We start from the raw sequence: 15,793 nt of genomic DNA, 5'->3' as shown, positions 1-15,793 counted from the left end.
GAAACAAAACGTCAGATGGCCCCGAGCCCCTCCAGCTCCTTCGCCTTGTGTTGAATCCCCCGCCGCCACCGCGCTAAATCACACTCCTAACAGCCCTGCAGATGCAGATGCAGATGCAGAGCGCCGAGCGTCAATCCTTCTCGACGAGGCTTAGCCAAGCTTCTTCCCTACTAGCCCTCCCTTGTGCGACCAACAACAGGAACGCACAAGCGCTCCCCCTGTCAAACGTCACCCTCCTCCTCATTGGGTAAGTAAGTCTCGTTCAAGCACCAACGAGCGTGAGTCTGCACTAGGGCGGCGTTGGTGAGGGGAGGGCCCGAAGCTTGAACGGTGCACTATCCGGTCCCAGCTTTGGTTCCAAGTCTAATCAGCCATCCCTATCCTCGCTCTCATTGACATCCATCCATTCACGTACGCTGGCATGGACATTCACACTGCAGCAGCACAGTATCCGTACCTGGGACTGCTGGGTCAACTCGGGACCTCGGGATTCCTGCATAGCTTCTAGGTTGTTTTCATTGCTGGCTGTTCAGTAGAGTGAGTGTACTGCTGTGCTGTACAGAAAACATTGGGACATTGGGCGCCCTGCAGACTGCAGTCTACAGAATGGATCTTCACTATTCAATCCACTTGCCAATATGGCATTGGCATTGGCATTGGCATCTTTCAGTCGACTATTCAGGACATCTCTGCCACCCTGGCCCTGTTCTGCCCTGTCTTATACTGGAAAACCATACCCGGACCGACAACCATCCATTACTGGTTGATTCACTGACTAACTAACTAGTTGCTGCAAGTGTCTGACGGGACCATCCCATGTCTTCTCGCACGGGAAGCTATGCTGCGGCTGTCTCGCCAGTCCCGAATGCCCAGCTTTGATCTTAGCTGTGGTTACACAGAGGCGTGCTACTCCGAGTTTGGCAGAGCTCGCCCGAAGCATGACAGGCCATATGGGATTGCCCAGTCTAAACCCACCAGCGATCTGTTGTCCGTCTCTGCTTCTGCTGGCGCTTGTGCTTGCTTCTTTTTTTTTTTTTCATGGGGGACCCCCGGACCTCTTGTTTGTTACAATGCTCCGACCGCTCTCCCCACAACGGACCAGATTTACTCGGGATCTGTTACTATCTGCTGTCGAATTATTAGTGCTCTGTCTGTTCTCTAGGTTCGGGCTGATTATGCCCCCCTCCCCGGCAATGAGAGCCATGGAATAGCATGGTACGGCATGGCTTCAGCCTCCTTCTCCCAGATAGGAGTGGTGTTTGATATCAGGGAACAGATGAGCCCCATCCATGCTTGTCATGTCAATCTATGCTTGTCAGCACTGTACAGTAGATGTTGGATCTGCCCCTGGGAAATAATTGCAGAATACATGGAGTAATGAGCTGCGTATAGAAAGGCATCGTTGCGCCCGACGACATGACCGGGGCTGACACTGACACTGACACTACCTACTCCCTATATCCGCCACAGTCAGGCTGCCCTGATGCGTTTCCATATGCGTATCAACCTAGCCCTGTGCTCACCTCTGTGACGACTTACTAGTCTCTTTTACTTGCTTGTCTTCTAGTCCCTCCATTTCTTTTTATTATCTCCGGCTACTTCTTAGTCCTCTGCCACCCTTTTGTTGCAGAAACTCTGATTCCCGACTATACCAACTAAGATTACTTTTTCCATCCACCCTCCGTCTTCTCGGCCGAGAAGCGGTTCGCTCGCTACCCAGGAAAAAACGTGGTAGTCGTGGAGCTATCGCGGGGGTGAATAACATATTAACGGCGATCTGACCAGGTAAATCGACAACCTTACTTATTGCTTACCTTAGCTACTGCCTATATCGGCACTGTCCCTGTCCTGTCAAGGTCAGGCTGGTGGTAGCTGAGGTGACTTGACTTTGTGTCGTGTCTGTCTTCCATGGCTCAAAGTTGGTTAAAAGAAGAGACCTCATCGCCTCATTCCGAGAGAGCGGGGGGGAGAACACAGTCCCAGTCCCAGTCACAACCGCAGGCACAAGTGCAGGCGCAGGCGCAGGCACGAGCAAGGGCACATGCACAAGCACAAGTCCCGGTACAAATCCAAGTCCAAGTACATGCACAAACAAACTCGGATGTACCTTCCTCTAGAACTTTTGCAAATATGAATCAGGCCGCCAACGTGCCTTCCTCCATGTCGAGGAGTCAATCGACGGAAGCACAAACACCAACACTGTTGGCTCCATCACCAACTTCATCATTGGCAACCACTACCCCATCCTTTTCAGCAACCAACTCGACAACTCAGCCGTCTTCTTCTCTACACCCTATCGCCATCAACAACTTCAACACCATCGATATTCCTTACACGGAGAGTAACTACAGCAGCAGCAATGTCTCTCCCGCATCAACTAGTACACCGGTCACCCCAAGTGCTGCTGCTGACACTCTTGCGGCTTCGAGCAGCCCGTCTGCCTCTGTCTCTGCTCCTGCTTCTTCAGCCTCTTCGACCAAAGCTCCTTCTGCTTCGAACTCATCGGGTGCAAGAGCTCCGACTGCAACAGCTGCATCCTCACAAGTTAAAGCGAAACGAGTGAGGACAAGTAAACCGAAAGTTAAGACGGGATGTACCAACTGCAAGTATGTCTGCCCAATCCCTTCTCCTTCCCCACTGCTTTATCTTAACCTTGCTTCGACACCATGTCATCCATAATCTTACCTGGATAAAACTGTAGGCAAAGACGCATCAAATGTGACGAGGCTCGGCCAGCTTGTACACAATGCGTACGAAGCAACAAAAACTGCACTGGCTACCCGCCTCCTAGTCGTAGTTCTCGTCCCTTTGAGGAGATTCGAATCGCCCCGAAACCGATGCCGGTCTACGATGCCCATGCATCCTCGAGTGCTGCCATTGCACCTTTGCAAGGCGACTACCATCTTCTACCACGCCGTGTACACCAACGAGCAGTTCTGAGAGCTGCCTCCCCTGGAACTCCTTCTCCGTCACCCACTACTTACCAACCGTCCGTGGCCCTTCAAATCCAACCCAACGAGACCTTTTACTTTGACGTTTTCCGCTCGCACACGGCCCATGAGCTATCCGGCTTCTTTAACAACCTTTTCTGGACCCATTACGTCTTACAGGAATGCCATTCTGAAGATGCTATTAAATGTGCTGTGATCGCCCTGGGTGCCTTATATCAGACTCTGGAACAGACGGCCGCGCTCAACCTGCGTAGCGGGCATGACGCTGGCTCCGATGCGCGTGTTGAGGTTGTAAGGAGTCACTGGCAAGTGGCCATCAGACGTTATGGTGATGCATGCAATGCGTTAGTAAAGCTAAATACCCAGGACCAGAGATCACACAGAACTTCCATTATGGCCAATGTCCTTCTCGCTTGCTTCGACTCCTTCATTGGTGATCATAGACAGGCTATTCATCAGATCCAGACCGGACTCGGTCTGCTCGATATATTCCGTACCCAACAAAGGCAACGACTGCTGCCAGCTTCAGAACATTCTCTCGAGGAGGAACTCGTCACTATATTTACCCGACTTGCAATCCAAGCAAAGTCTTACGACATGGCTTTTCATTTCCCACAACCATTCAGTATACGGCTAAGCTCGCAATCGCAAACGCAATCCCCTGGCCATAGTGGTGCAAACACTCCCTTGCAAGAAGAACCTATCTCCATCCCCGAAAACTTCACTTCCGTCATCGAAGCTCGAGTAGCTTGTGATACGCTAAATGCTCGGATCATGCGATATATCGAAGAACTCTTTTCCATGAAGACGGATCTGAGGGGTACACTTCCCCCATCTTGGCTCGACTATGGTCTTTCGTTTAAGAATCATCTTGATGCGTGGGCCAAGGCCTTTGATAACCTGTTTTTCACGCGCCATAACCCTTCTGTTAGCCTACAAGAAAAAGCAGGCATTGCAGCCTTGAAGATGTTGGCAACCAATTCGAGAATCTTGTATCTCATGATGTTCAGTGACAAGGAGTCCGACTTCGACAACTTCCTCCCTCAGTTCCAGACCATAGTCGACTTGGGCATCGAAATAGTTGGCGACGAAGAGAGACGAGCCGCTGCGCGTGACTGTCCGAACCCTGGGCAGTGTCAGCATAGACAACGCGAAACTTGGCAACCCCAGGACTTCTTCCCAGCAATGGGATTCTCGGCCCCCCACATCAAGCCCCGGTTTGCTGCCGATCTTGGAATTGTTGCTCCGCTGTTCGTTGTGGCTACAAAATGTCGCGACCCGGGCACCCGGCGCCGAGCTATTCAGTTGCTTCGCAGCAGTGCTCGCAGGGAGGGCATGTGGGATAGCGAGATGGTGGCCAACATCAGTGCCTGGGTCATGAACCTAGAGGAGTCAGAGGCGCTCGCTATGGGAGTTGAGTCATACCCTGCTGATGGTATCTCGAGGCCTATACCCCGTATCATACCAGAAGGAAAGCGCTTTACGATTCGATCTGTCGACTTCGACTTGAGGACTCGTGTTGCAGACCTTCATGTTGGTACCCGCGGCCTCCCGCCCGGTGTGCCGGACCCAAAGTTCCGTCAAACCCGTTTGAATTGGTGAGCTCATCAAACCGAGCCTTGCGCCAACGCTCGCAATGTATGATAGGTGCCCTGTTTTAAATGTAGACGTGAGTTACTGCGGAGAAGGTGTTACGGACCGAGACTTTAACTATGGGAGGGAAAATGCTTAGATATTATATTAATGCCGCTGTAACATACTACTAAACAAGAATCATCTTTGTAGATCAGCCAATGGTGTATCCTATTTATGCTGTCCTACAGTTTGACCAAGAAAACAACACTAACAAAACGATGGTATATACTACCCGAGAACACAAATGCTTGTTATACAAGAAAGTTCATAGAGGCGGTAGCTCCTCCCGACATATGGGGCACTGAAGGCGGAATCTCATCCATCCCTCCAGGCAGCCGCTATGGAATATGTGCCGGCAAGGCGTCACCATATACAAGCGACGAGCAAAAACGCCCGCAACGCCCGTGTCTTCATCTTCGGCTGTAAGCACCGGTACCTCAAGTATCTCACGGCAGATAGCACAGTCAATGCTTCTCGTTGAGCTTTGCTTCTTGTTGCCGTCTTCACCCGAAGAGCGAGCACGCTCAATACCGGGTGTGTCATCCGCAACGAGACCAATTGGTAGACCGCCAGCTTCAAGACCATCTTCGCGAAGAAGAGGGTGATAGTCCCAGGCGTCAGGGGCCCAACCAGCAGGGATCCCAAAACGAGGGCCAACAATATCTTGCGCAGCGAGGATAATGAGCTGAATCCAAACCCAGGCACAGAATACCAAGAATGCGTGACGATCCGAGCGAGCGTAGAGGAAATTGTCCTCTTTAGTCCAAAAGTAGGCTACGGGAAGAAGACGTAGAATCGATTGACCAATGACAAAGGGCCACCCAAGGGCTCGACGACAGTTACGTCTGATATTGCGATGAATCTGAGGAATCCAGAGGGAGAGATAGATGAGAATGCAAAGGTTCAAAAAGAGAGACCGTAGGTTGGGGTACCATGTTGTGGAAGAAATAGCCAGGAATATGATGCACAGAGAAGAGAGAATGAGGCGGCCAATAATACTTTGGAAGGATGGCGGTGGCTCGTCCGCCCGTTGTGCGGTCGTGGCACCAGGAACGGCACTTGCTGAAGCAGAAATCTCAGCACCAATGTCCTGATCGGACGGGACAATGACGGGTTGTGGTTGAGGAGCGGGTGGTTGAGGCAGAGGTCTGGCCGGCTGGCGCGCCGTAACAGGGCTGGGCAAAAGAGAAGCAGAGCCAGTTGTGCTCGGCATCACGGCGGATGAGACTACTGCACCAGGGCCATTCCCTGAACTGCTCGCGCTAGGGGTTTGTTCTCTACGAGGTCGAGTCTCGGGTATCTGAACCTCGTGTACCTTGGATAAGAAACTCCCACCAATCGTCATGGATAGGAACGCTGCGAACAGAAGAGCCAGGGTAGGAAGAAAGGTAGCACCAGCAGAGGACACCCAAGTAGCTGCAGCAGTGAAGGTCATGCCATCGACAATGAGCATGATGGCAATGGTCCAGAAACTCACACGACCCATTGTCGAAGGGGTGCATGACTCGCGCATCTGGTTCTTAAGTATATAGACCTGAGCAAACATGACAATTGCGTATACGAGAATCCATGCCTTCACCTGATAGACCTGAACCTCCATCTTCATGCCGGTCAGATGCTGGGCCTCACTTGGACCAAAGTCTGGCGGACCTTTACTCTCAAGAAAGAACCCACAGTCCGGCGAATAGATGACGGCCGACATCTGGAGCTTGGGAACCCTAGGAATAGGGGCGCCTACCGGTGACTGTAACTCTGATTCTATGGTGCTGATGGTTGACTGTAGAATGTCCCTGGACGATTCTTCAGAATCAAGATTGAAACGACTTCGACTTGGTGGGTAGACCTGCGCATACATGATATACTCGCAGTGTGGTGATGGGTTATTGGTGTATAATGGGTTTTCCAAATCAGAAGTCCAAGGAAATGTCTGATCTGAGTAGATGTTTTCCTTCTTTCTGGCAATCGTACGGGCAATCGATTCGTTCAGCAACTTCTGGCTGGACTGAAAGAAGTCCTCGCTCGGGGTCAAGTGTGGTAGACCAAAGATGCCCTCGAACTTTTCACTGGTGGTGGTCATCATAATGACACCCTGACGAGGCCAATGGACCCCCCATAGCCTCATTTCCCAGTCATGGCCAGAACCATATGTGTCTTCGATAGTTGTTGTACCTCTGACACTTCGTATGAGGCCACCAGAGACAGGTGTTCCACTTTGCGCTGGTAGTTGCTCATACTCGCTGGTCGTCTTGTTTCCCTCAAGACGCAGCATCATACGGCCGGTGCGACCAGTGATGTTACGTGCCCAGGAAGCATGATCACCAATCCAGTCCAAGTCAGGGGCAATCCTACTCAGGTTGTAACTATCATATCCTCTGGATACTGAACCCTTCTTCTTGACCCATTCCCCATGGACAATCCCTGATGCGTTCGTCCACATGGGTTCACCTTGTCCAGCGTCCCATAAGTTTTGCCCCCCTACTGGCGGTACGGCATGTCGACTGAACGCGAGACTCCTTTCACGGAACCTCTTCAAGTCGCCCCATGAGAGATTATCCTCAGCACGAAAGCCTGTGATGTTGAGGAAAGCAGGTTTCACAGTAGAATCCTTCTCTGGAGCTGGTGTAAAATCGCCCCAGCGCGAGGCGTTCAGCACGTCGAGTGCATCCTGGAAATGTTCAAGCCTCTCCTGTGCAAGATCGGAGAGAGTAAGTGATTGACCCGAATAGTCGCTATCGGGAAAAACGAGCCAGATGATAATAACAATAAAGATGATGGTAGCAATCGGATGTTGGGCTTGAGGCATCATGACCCACGATGGTAAGCGCGCCTATTGCTGTGACATTAGGTCTGCTGTAGTCGTCGACCAACGGCGACGTGAAGATGACGACGATAACAACCAAGATCAAAGGGCTAATGAGACGCTAAAGAGAGTCCGTTGATATAGCTGATGGTTGATGTAGCTTTATCTTTGAGATGTTGTTTGCGTTATGAATATAATAAGTAGTGGAAGTAAGTACTGGCTGCTTAGGAGTTCATTCCTGTGAGATGTCGGCCGAGTCAAGGAAGTGGTACGTATCCATCATGGCAATTGTGGCTGTGGCTGCCCTCCAACGTCTATAAAATTATGCCGTACCTTTTCCGACACAGTACGAATAAGGGGACTTCTACCTACTATCATGGAACATTCATTTATTATTACCCAGCGAACGAATCAACATCAAACCAAACCACATATACACGTTTGTGGACCGTAATCCCATTTGATTTTTACCTTGACATACTCGTTCTTTTCCTTTCCAGCGTTTCGTACACCGGCCAGTCCTGACTTCTTATACCTAAACTCCATCATGGCTAGCAACGACCCTAAGCCTGACACCGCCGCGAATAACAAGCCGGAAAATGTACGTTTCATTCCCAACGCAGGCAACTCGCGCCAGACTCAACGCATGCAGTGTTACACAAAGATTGCATACGTTGGGTTGTAGAGCATCAAAGCCTTGACCTCGGTCGTGTTCGGACAGCGTCACTAACTGATTGATTCCTTTGTTATAGGCTTCAGACGATGCTCGCGCCGATGTCACAGCGGCCGTTGAGGAGCTTCTAAACTCTCTATCCAACAAGTTTGCGGGTGTCTCTTCAGAGATCTTTGCTAAAAGTAGGTGCCCTCGCTTCCAAGTATTGATAGATGCCCCACACTAACCTTGCAAACAAGTGGACGAAATGTCTCGAAGGCTAGATAACCTTGAGGCAGCTCTTCAAGAGAGTAATAAGCCCAAGGATGGAAGCTCAACCAAAACTTCATGAACTTGACATATAGATAAATAGTTTAGGGCGTTCAGGTTATCTCTCCGAAGCTTCGATTCATCATAGGCAAATAGAAGAATCAACATGTCTCATTGTTACGATATTTTCATTATATCGTTACATCAAGTAGCCCAAGAATCAACTACATACGAGGTCCACGATTCTATACTTGCTTATTGGCTATACTGCAATGCAATTGATGATTTACAGCTCATCCTTGATCTCCTCGACCTTCTCCTCGGCCTTCTTCTGCACGAACTTGCGAAGGACGTTGGTCTTCTGCTGGATCTGGTCGCGCTTGGAAGGGGCCAGGCCACCCTTGGCGAGAATGCCTTCCAGACGACCAAGCTCCTTGGAGACCCAGTCGTCGTTAGAGCTCAGCTTATCAAAGACACGCACGTAGTACTCGGCGTAGGTCTTCTGAGCAGCGTCGGTGAGGTTCTCAACCTCCTTCTTGACCTCGGCGGCCACCTCGGCGAGGGCAGCACCACCGGTGATCTTGGCCACGAGGGTATCCAGAGACTCAACAGTACCGGCGACAGTGTTAAGACCACCACCAACAATACGGTGAGTTCCGGCATGCTCGTTGATCCAGTCGACAAAGGCCTGCTCAGTACGTCCGCTCTCGTAGGCGACAGGCTCCTTGCTACCAGCAGGGAACCACTTGATAGTAGGGTAGGACTTGACACCTTGCTGTTCGGCGGTAGCCTTGCTGTTGGGAGCCTCAGCATCAACCTTGGCGATCAGAACGTTCTTGTCGTTAACGAATGTGGTGGCGAGGTCCTCCCAGGTAGGGGCGAGGGTTTTGCAGTCTACACAGGAAACAATTAGCATAGTTGATTATTAGGGAAAAGACAAAACTGACGTCCACACCAAGGAGCAGTGAAGGCAACCAAGACATGCTTGTCACCACCAATGGCCTTGGAGAAAGTAGCATCGTTGAGGTAGGTAACCTCGCTGGGCATCTCAAGCTTCTTCTTGGGCTTGACACCAGTCTTTTCAACAATGAAGTTGGTCAGACTCTCTAAATCGCGTCCAGACTTGTATTCCTCAGGCTTTGCGCTCTTTCCATCGAAGAACTTGAGAGTAGGGAAACCCTGGATGCCGAATCGCTTGCCAAGCTCACGCTGAGCGTCGGCATCGACCTTTGCAATCTGGACGTCCTTGGTATGTTCATAGGTGTTTGCAAGATCCTCCCAGACGGGAGCAAGCTTCTTGCAGTGACCACACCACGGAGCGAAGAACTCGACGAGGGTGGGCTTGCCGGACTTGAGAACGATGTCATCAAAGTTGGAGGGGAGCAGCTCGATGACGGCGGATTTAGCTGCGACGGTGGCGGCGAGAGCGCCGAGCACGAAGCTCTTGATGAGAACCATATTGGATTGACCTTGATTCGATTGGTGTTTGTATATAAGGGGAGAGCAGAAACAGGACAAACCAGAACACAATCTTTGTGAAGAGATGTGCTTTGTTTCTGGATGGTTGCTTGGAAATCAGTCCAAGATGCCAGTTTGCATAGGAATGTCCGGTGTAGGTGGACATCCCTGTAGAGTAAAGCGGGACTAGTGAGAGCTGAGGCAAGCTCCCACCGCCACCTTGGTTGGGGTAGTCAGCCAATTACGTCGCGGGACTGTAACTGCATCCATTGTCTTGAGACTTGGGATGAAGCAGTTGTGGTTTTAGTAGTTCATATCACTAGGTATAGTCAGCAAATATGTGTCCAAGTTGAGCTTTTGTTGAGACAACTAAACATACAATACGAGACTTTATATTCACTGCACTGACACATATGTGTGAATAATGATGATGGCGCCATTGGCAACCCAGGTATATGTACTCGGAAATGTCTTTGTATTAATAACCTCGAGACCAAATCTCCAAACAAGAATGATAGCAAGTGTTAATTACTAAAGAGATGATTCAGCTAGTGATTCAAGGAACTTCTGAGCTCTTCAGAGTATAACCTCATTAACAAATCTCCGTTAGCTCCTATGTTGATCTTAGTTCTTTATTGATTGAGTGTCTAAGTCTCTTGCTTGTCGCAGGGAAGATATGTAGCTTGAATTCAGAGAAATTGAATCTCCTATTTTTCAAGCATTTCTTTGTCACTTGACATCGGTGTTTGTTACCCAGAGTTTGTTTGAATCCTCATAACCACTCTTCTTACCAACAAGTTTCTTCAATTTTATGTACAGTAGGTACGTACTTGAAGATAGGACTGACATATCGCCAGACACTATTTCTTGTTTGTTTCCTTTCTTTTTTAAATCAGGGCGCACAACAGAATTATAAACTCTGAAATAAACTCAAGTATCGAACGATAATGAATCCTAGGCCAATTAAGAGTTCACAACGATTTAAATCATTCTCCAAGTTTGCTTAGAGGTGCCCTCGAGTGGATATAAGTTGACCTTGTTGGACAGCTCAGAGTGGAGACTAACTGATAACGGAATAACCACTCCTCCGTCTGCCGAGCCTCTGAGCCCTCGCTCTTTCCCAAACTGGGGCTGCGGGACCTAGTCAGTCAGCGCACACAAAATTTCCAGCTCACTCCATCTCGCGAAATCCAAACCATCCCGCAACCCTTCGAGCTTTCGGCCTTCAACCCCCAACAACGACACCATGTCTCACGAAAGCGTCTGGAACTCCCGCCCCCGAAACTACGGCAAGGGCTCTCGCAGCTGGTACGAATAATTCTACAATCCTCTCCGTCCGTCGGATGCGAAATTAAAAATGCCCCCGACGGCATTCCTCGATAGACGATTCGAATATTACTTGTGCTAACCAATCTCCCAGCCGTGTCTGCAAGCACAAGGCCGGTCTCATCCGAAAGTACGACCTCAACCTGTGCCGTCAGTGCTTCCGTGAGAAGGCCAAGGACATCGGTTTCAACAAGGTGAGTTTTGCATCATGTGAAAGCGCAGCGTGGGGTTCTAGCCCAGGCCCAGGCCGTTTAGCGACTTGCGTGAGTCGGAACAAACAGGACTGACCCGGTTGCGTCTACAGTACCGATAAACGATCAATCATCATGACACCCGGTTTTCTCGTTTAAGGGATGGGGGGAACTGCTGGAGAGCAAAGTATTGTGTGGAAGGGGAGGACTCTCAGCAGGAAGTCAAAGGCCTCGCGTTAAAAAAGCACTCGGAGGGCGGCCGCTTGGAACAGGAGTTTTATGGCTTGCTTGGGTCCCTCAGGAAGATCGTGCGTCTGACGAACATCCTCCGAGGATAGACGAATACCATTGCATTGGACCTCGAAATGTCTATGTGTCCTGTCTTATCCTCGCACTATCCCGCATGACCAGCCTGTGGCAATGGAGTGTATCGGGTCAATGTGAAATTATGACAATCAAAAACTCCATGTGAACCATCGGTCCCTTGTGCCCAACTTGACATCTTCCTGTGATCACGCAATGTCGTCTGCATCAGTCCGCAATAAGCAAAGTCTACCGACCGTGCAGCCCTAACGGACGAGTGTTCACATACCGCAATTGACGTGCTAGTTTTACAAGTCTTATTACTGCCTTCCAGGTTCCCTAGATTTTTGTCTAAATTACAATAGTCAAGACAACGGGAGGAAGCAGAGCGGAGATCTTTGAGCCCCAGGGCCACCTAAATATACAAGAGCCAATTGGACTCAAAGAAACAGACATTGCCAGATTGTACATAAGCGTAATAATTCGTACACTAACCCCTTAAACTTTTCCTTTACCCATCTATAACACCGCTTACTTGATAATGCGAGTGCAGAGACCGGTAGCAACGGTTCGGCCACCCTCACGGATGTTGAATCGCTGACCGACCTCGATAGCGTTGGGGTGACCCATGGTGACAACCATCTCGGTGTTGTCACCAGGCATGATCATCTTGCTGTGAGCGTCCTCAGTACCTTCAGGGAAGGTCAGGTCGATGGACTCATCAGCAGTTCGGAGGTAGAGCTGAGGTCGGTAGTGCTCCTGGAAACCAGTGTGTCGGCCACCCTCCTCCTTGGTGAGGACGTAGAGGGAAGCGAGGAACTGGGTGTGAGACTTGACAGTGCCGGGGGCGCAGACGACCATACCACGGCGGACATCCTCACGGCGAATACCTCGGATGAGGAGACCAGAGTTGTCACCGGCCTGGGACTGCTCGCAAGACTTCTTGAAGGTCTCGATATCGGTGACCTTGGTCTTCATAACCTCCTGGCCCTTACCGACAAGCTCGATCTCCTGGTCACGCTTGAGGATACCACGCTCGACACGGCCAGAGACGACGGTACCACGGCCGGCAATGGAGAAGACATCCTCAACAGACATGAGGAAAGGCTTGTCAAGGTCACGCTCGGGGGTAGGGATCCACTCGTCGACGGCGGCAAGGAGCTCATCGATCTTCTGGGTACCAATCTCGGGGCGCTGGTTCTGGAGGGACATGAGAGCAGAACCCATGATGACAGGGGTATCGTCACCCTCGAAGCCGTAGGTGTTGAGGAGCTCACGCATCTCCATCTCGACGAGCTCAAGCATTTCGGGGTCGTCAATGGCATCGACCTTGTTGACGAAGACAACAATTCGCTGGACACCAACCTGACGGGCGAGCAGCAAGTGCTCACGGGTCTGGGGCATCTGACCGTCGGAAGCAGCAACGACGATGATGGCACCGTCCATGTTGGCAGCACCAGTAATCATGTTCTTGATGTAATCGGCGTGACCAGGGCAGTCGACGTGGGAGTAGTGGCGGTTGTCGGTGGCGTACTCGATGTGGGCAGTAGAGATGGTGATACCACGCTTTCGCTCCTCAGGAGCCTTGTCAATGGCACCATACTCGAGGAAGTTGGCGAGGCCCTTGTCGGCCTGGCGCTTGGTGATGGCAGCAGAGAGAGTGGTCTAAGAGATATAGTGTCAGCTGAGGTTTGATCTATGTGAAATAGAGGGGTTATGTATGTCGTACCTTGCCGTGATCGACGTGACCAATGGTACCAATGTTCACATGGGGCTTTGATCGTTCAAAGACGGCGTATGTGCGGTAGAGGTTGAGGACACCAGAGGCGTTCTGCTTGGTGAAAGCGGACTGAAGCGGGTTGACGGGGTTAGCCCGGAGCCCTTGTCGGGCGGTGCGCAGGAAAGGCGCAATAGATCGGAAAGCGGTCGACATGGCGGCGACTCCCTATGGGTATTATAAAGAACAAACGAGAAGGAGAAGAAGAAGAAGCCGAAGGGATGAGAGGGGAGGAGGGAGAAAAACACACGATGGTGCTATCAAGAGTGGAGGGGGATGAAGGTGGAAATGGAAAACGGCTATGATGAGGCCTCGAAAATTTCTCGAGCTCTGCTTCGCTCCAAAGGCGTCCGGGCCTGTCCTTTTGGTGGAGCCATTGTCCAACCATCCAGGATTGGAGCGTCCACTTAGATACTGGAGAGAGAACAGTCACGTGGTGTTGTATTTGAAAGATCATCAATGGATAGGTAAGGTAAATAGATTAAGAATTCATTTGTAGAATATACCACATCAAGAATTGTTCTTTTCTTATGTCTCTGTGACATGGTGATTGCTGAGTCTGGGACATCAAGCGCACAGTGAGTGATGTTCTAGGTTAGTAGGTAGCTCAGAGCCTATTAGTATCCATGGAGGATAAAAGAACTCAAGACATCTCTTTATTACTTATTCGAACCTTCTCAAATCATGCATGTGTGTATACTAGTTATAATAAACTACCTAGATGTCCCTTGAAGAGCATTGATATTGATTTTAATTAGCTCATAGCATAATTATCATTTATGCGCTCTAAAAACAGCGATATTCATGAGGTTGCTACCCTCATTTGTCTAGCGGGTACTCCGTACAAGACAGGTTCCAGAACTTGGCCAGTGAGTGAGCGCCGGCTCCATCGGGCAAGTAAAAAAACGAAACGAGCCTCCCCCGAGTCGCGCGCGCCATATAAAACTCAACTCAGGGTCTCAACTCACCAACTCTGTTATTTCCTCTCCCATTCTCCCAATTCTACACCTGCCTGAGTAACCTCAAACTGCGATTCAGCACTCATTTCTCGCGTGGGATTCTGACCTAGCGCGACTCTATCTCATTGCTGCTGCAAAAGCCACCTTGCATCTACGCCAAGCTTCGCATATAAGCCCTTTACACCCGGAAACGCATCATTGCCAAGAAACTCTGAAGGATATCACTCATTCAAAGTCACGACATATATCACTCTCACAAAGACAACACATTCACAATGGATCCTATGGCCCAACAACAACACCAGGGCGAGCAGCCTGAACTCAATGCCTTTGGAAAGCTCACTGCTCAGTTCTTGCAGTATGGCGCCAATGCCTCCAACAACATTTCAACTGCATTCGATGCAATGGACACAAAAGCCTGGCTCCGTCTTGTCGTCATCGTGGGCGGCTACATGCTCCTCCGTCCTCTGGCTCTGAAGTTTATCACAAAAGGAGCTGTCCAAAAGATGGAGGATGATGACGCCCAGGAAAAGCGCAAGGCCCAGATCTCTCCCAATGAGCTGCGCGGACTGGCCGAGGATGAGCCTGAAATCGACGAGGAGGGTGACGGTACCGGTGCTGATTGGGGTCAGAAGGCTCGCGTGAGACAGAGAACTATGTTGAAGGACCTCCTTGAAGCTGAGGAGCGACGAAGGGAGGAGGAGGAGGATGACAAGGATATTGCAGACCTTCTTGAAGATTAGACGCCTTATTAGTTGTGTTATTCTGGAGAGACTTTTGGACAAGTCAGAGTCTGGAATCTTGATCGTGGACGGAGTATTGTGTTATGGGTAATAGGTCATTTGGACTGACTGTAGAAATGGAAAGAAGGCATGATACCTGAGTTTTCGTTCACGTTGTCGCATCAGATTCCATGTCTCGAGCCCTTGCTATGAACACTGAGCCCTTGGTCACTTGTTTTCTTCGCGAATGACCTCCAGTAAACTCAATGCCGAAGACAAGTTAGCACGGGGTTTGTATCTTGCTGTCTTTGCTCGAACTTTCAAAAGTCCAACCTTATCACCGTCATTAAGTACTTGGCTTTCTTCTAGACAGAAGAGAATATTATCAACCAATGGACAGACAGCAAGGTAATTTGAGCCTATGTTGGAAGGTAGGAATAAGTAGATATAAATCTCAGCTGGGTAGATATTTATAGAAAGAATAGCCATACGTACCTAGGCAGTCTAAGCGTTTCCTCGTAGGTAACCACCAATATAATCCTTCTATTACCATAGCCAGTCAGGTGGGTAACAGAAGAATTGTCCTCTAAGGCTTAGGCTACAATAATAAAGTAGCCTAGTTGCTAGTCTAAGCTGGCATAAAGTGACCAAATTATTTCGTCTCTTATACTTCTAGGGGCCAATTCTTCTGATACCCTGAGGCCAGTCTACCTTTGTAATTTACTGCACCGCTTACCGTAAAAGTCAAT

The 15,793-nt window shown here is 50.0% G+C and overlaps 7 protein-coding genes across 7 annotated transcripts; 4 read left to right on the top strand and 3 right to left on the bottom strand.

The window, feature by feature from the left end:
• Positions 1-1,543: 1,543 nt before the first annotated feature.
• Positions 1,544-4,677, top strand: B0J16DRAFT_337461 (uncharacterized protein). The gene is made up of 2 exons (XM_046127356.1): positions 1,544-2,606; positions 2,702-4,677. The coding sequence occupies exons 1-2, from the start codon at positions 1,909-1,911 to the stop codon at positions 4,551-4,553; spliced, it is 2,550 nt and encodes an 849-aa protein (XP_045984476.1). The 5' UTR covers positions 1,544-1,908; the 3' UTR covers positions 4,554-4,677.
• B0J16DRAFT_337459 (uncharacterized protein) lies at positions 4,678-7,632 on the bottom strand. Its single transcript, XM_046127355.1, has one exon. The coding sequence runs from the start codon at positions 7,390-7,392 to the stop codon at positions 4,852-4,854; it is 2,541 nt and encodes an 846-aa protein (XP_045984475.1). The 5' UTR covers positions 7,393-7,632; the 3' UTR covers positions 4,678-4,851.
• A 301-nt stretch (positions 7,633-7,933) lies between these two features.
• B0J16DRAFT_382437 (heat shock factor binding protein 1-domain-containing protein) lies at positions 7,934-8,390 on the top strand (the record flags this gene model as incomplete). The annotated part of the gene is made up of 3 exons (XM_046131240.1): positions 7,934-7,987; positions 8,139-8,241; positions 8,299-8,390. The coding sequence occupies 3 exons, from the start codon at positions 7,934-7,936 to the stop codon at positions 8,388-8,390; spliced, it is 249 nt and encodes an 82-aa protein (XP_045984474.1).
• A 204-nt stretch (positions 8,391-8,594) lies between these two features.
• B0J16DRAFT_264360 (thioredoxin-like protein) lies at positions 8,595-9,766 on the bottom strand (the record flags this gene model as incomplete). Its single annotated transcript, XM_046123351.1, has 2 exons — positions 8,595-9,202; positions 9,256-9,766. 2 exons carry the CDS (start codon positions 9,764-9,766, stop codon positions 8,595-8,597), a joined length of 1,119 nt encoding a protein of 372 aa, XP_045984473.1.
• A 1,246-nt stretch (positions 9,767-11,012) lies between these two features.
• B0J16DRAFT_318218 (ribosomal protein S14p/S29e-domain-containing protein) lies at positions 11,013-11,621 on the top strand (the record flags this gene model as incomplete). Its single annotated transcript, XM_046125433.1, has 3 exons — positions 11,013-11,074; positions 11,187-11,286; positions 11,472-11,621. The coding sequence occupies 3 exons, from the start codon at positions 11,013-11,015 to the stop codon at positions 11,619-11,621; spliced, it is 312 nt and encodes a 103-aa protein (XP_045984472.1).
• A 496-nt stretch (positions 11,622-12,117) lies between these two features.
• On the bottom strand, positions 12,118-13,519 carry B0J16DRAFT_264778 (P-loop containing nucleoside triphosphate hydrolase protein; the record flags this gene model as incomplete). Its single annotated transcript, XM_046123371.1, has 2 exons — positions 12,118-13,251; positions 13,316-13,519. 2 exons carry the CDS (start codon positions 13,517-13,519, stop codon positions 12,118-12,120), a joined length of 1,338 nt encoding a protein of 445 aa, XP_045984471.1.
• A 755-nt stretch (positions 13,520-14,274) lies between these two features.
• B0J16DRAFT_337454 (trafficking PGA2-domain-containing protein) lies at positions 14,275-15,507 on the top strand. The gene has a single exon (XM_046127354.1). It carries the CDS (start codon positions 14,598-14,600, stop codon positions 15,063-15,065), a length of 468 nt encoding a protein of 155 aa, XP_045984470.1. The 5' UTR covers positions 14,275-14,597; the 3' UTR covers positions 15,066-15,507.
• Positions 15,508-15,793: the final 286 nt, after the last annotated feature.

This window comes from Fusarium flagelliforme, assembly GCF_020744385.1.
Source record: "Fusarium flagelliforme strain FIESC 12 MPI-CAGE-AA-0113 chromosome Unknown B0J16scaffold_3, whole genome shotgun sequence".
Lineage (NCBI taxonomy): Eukaryota > Fungi > Ascomycota > Sordariomycetes > Hypocreales > Nectriaceae > Fusarium > Fusarium flagelliforme.
The sequence above is the reverse complement of the archived record's forward strand: the minus strand, read 5'-3'. Positions and strand labels throughout refer to the sequence as shown.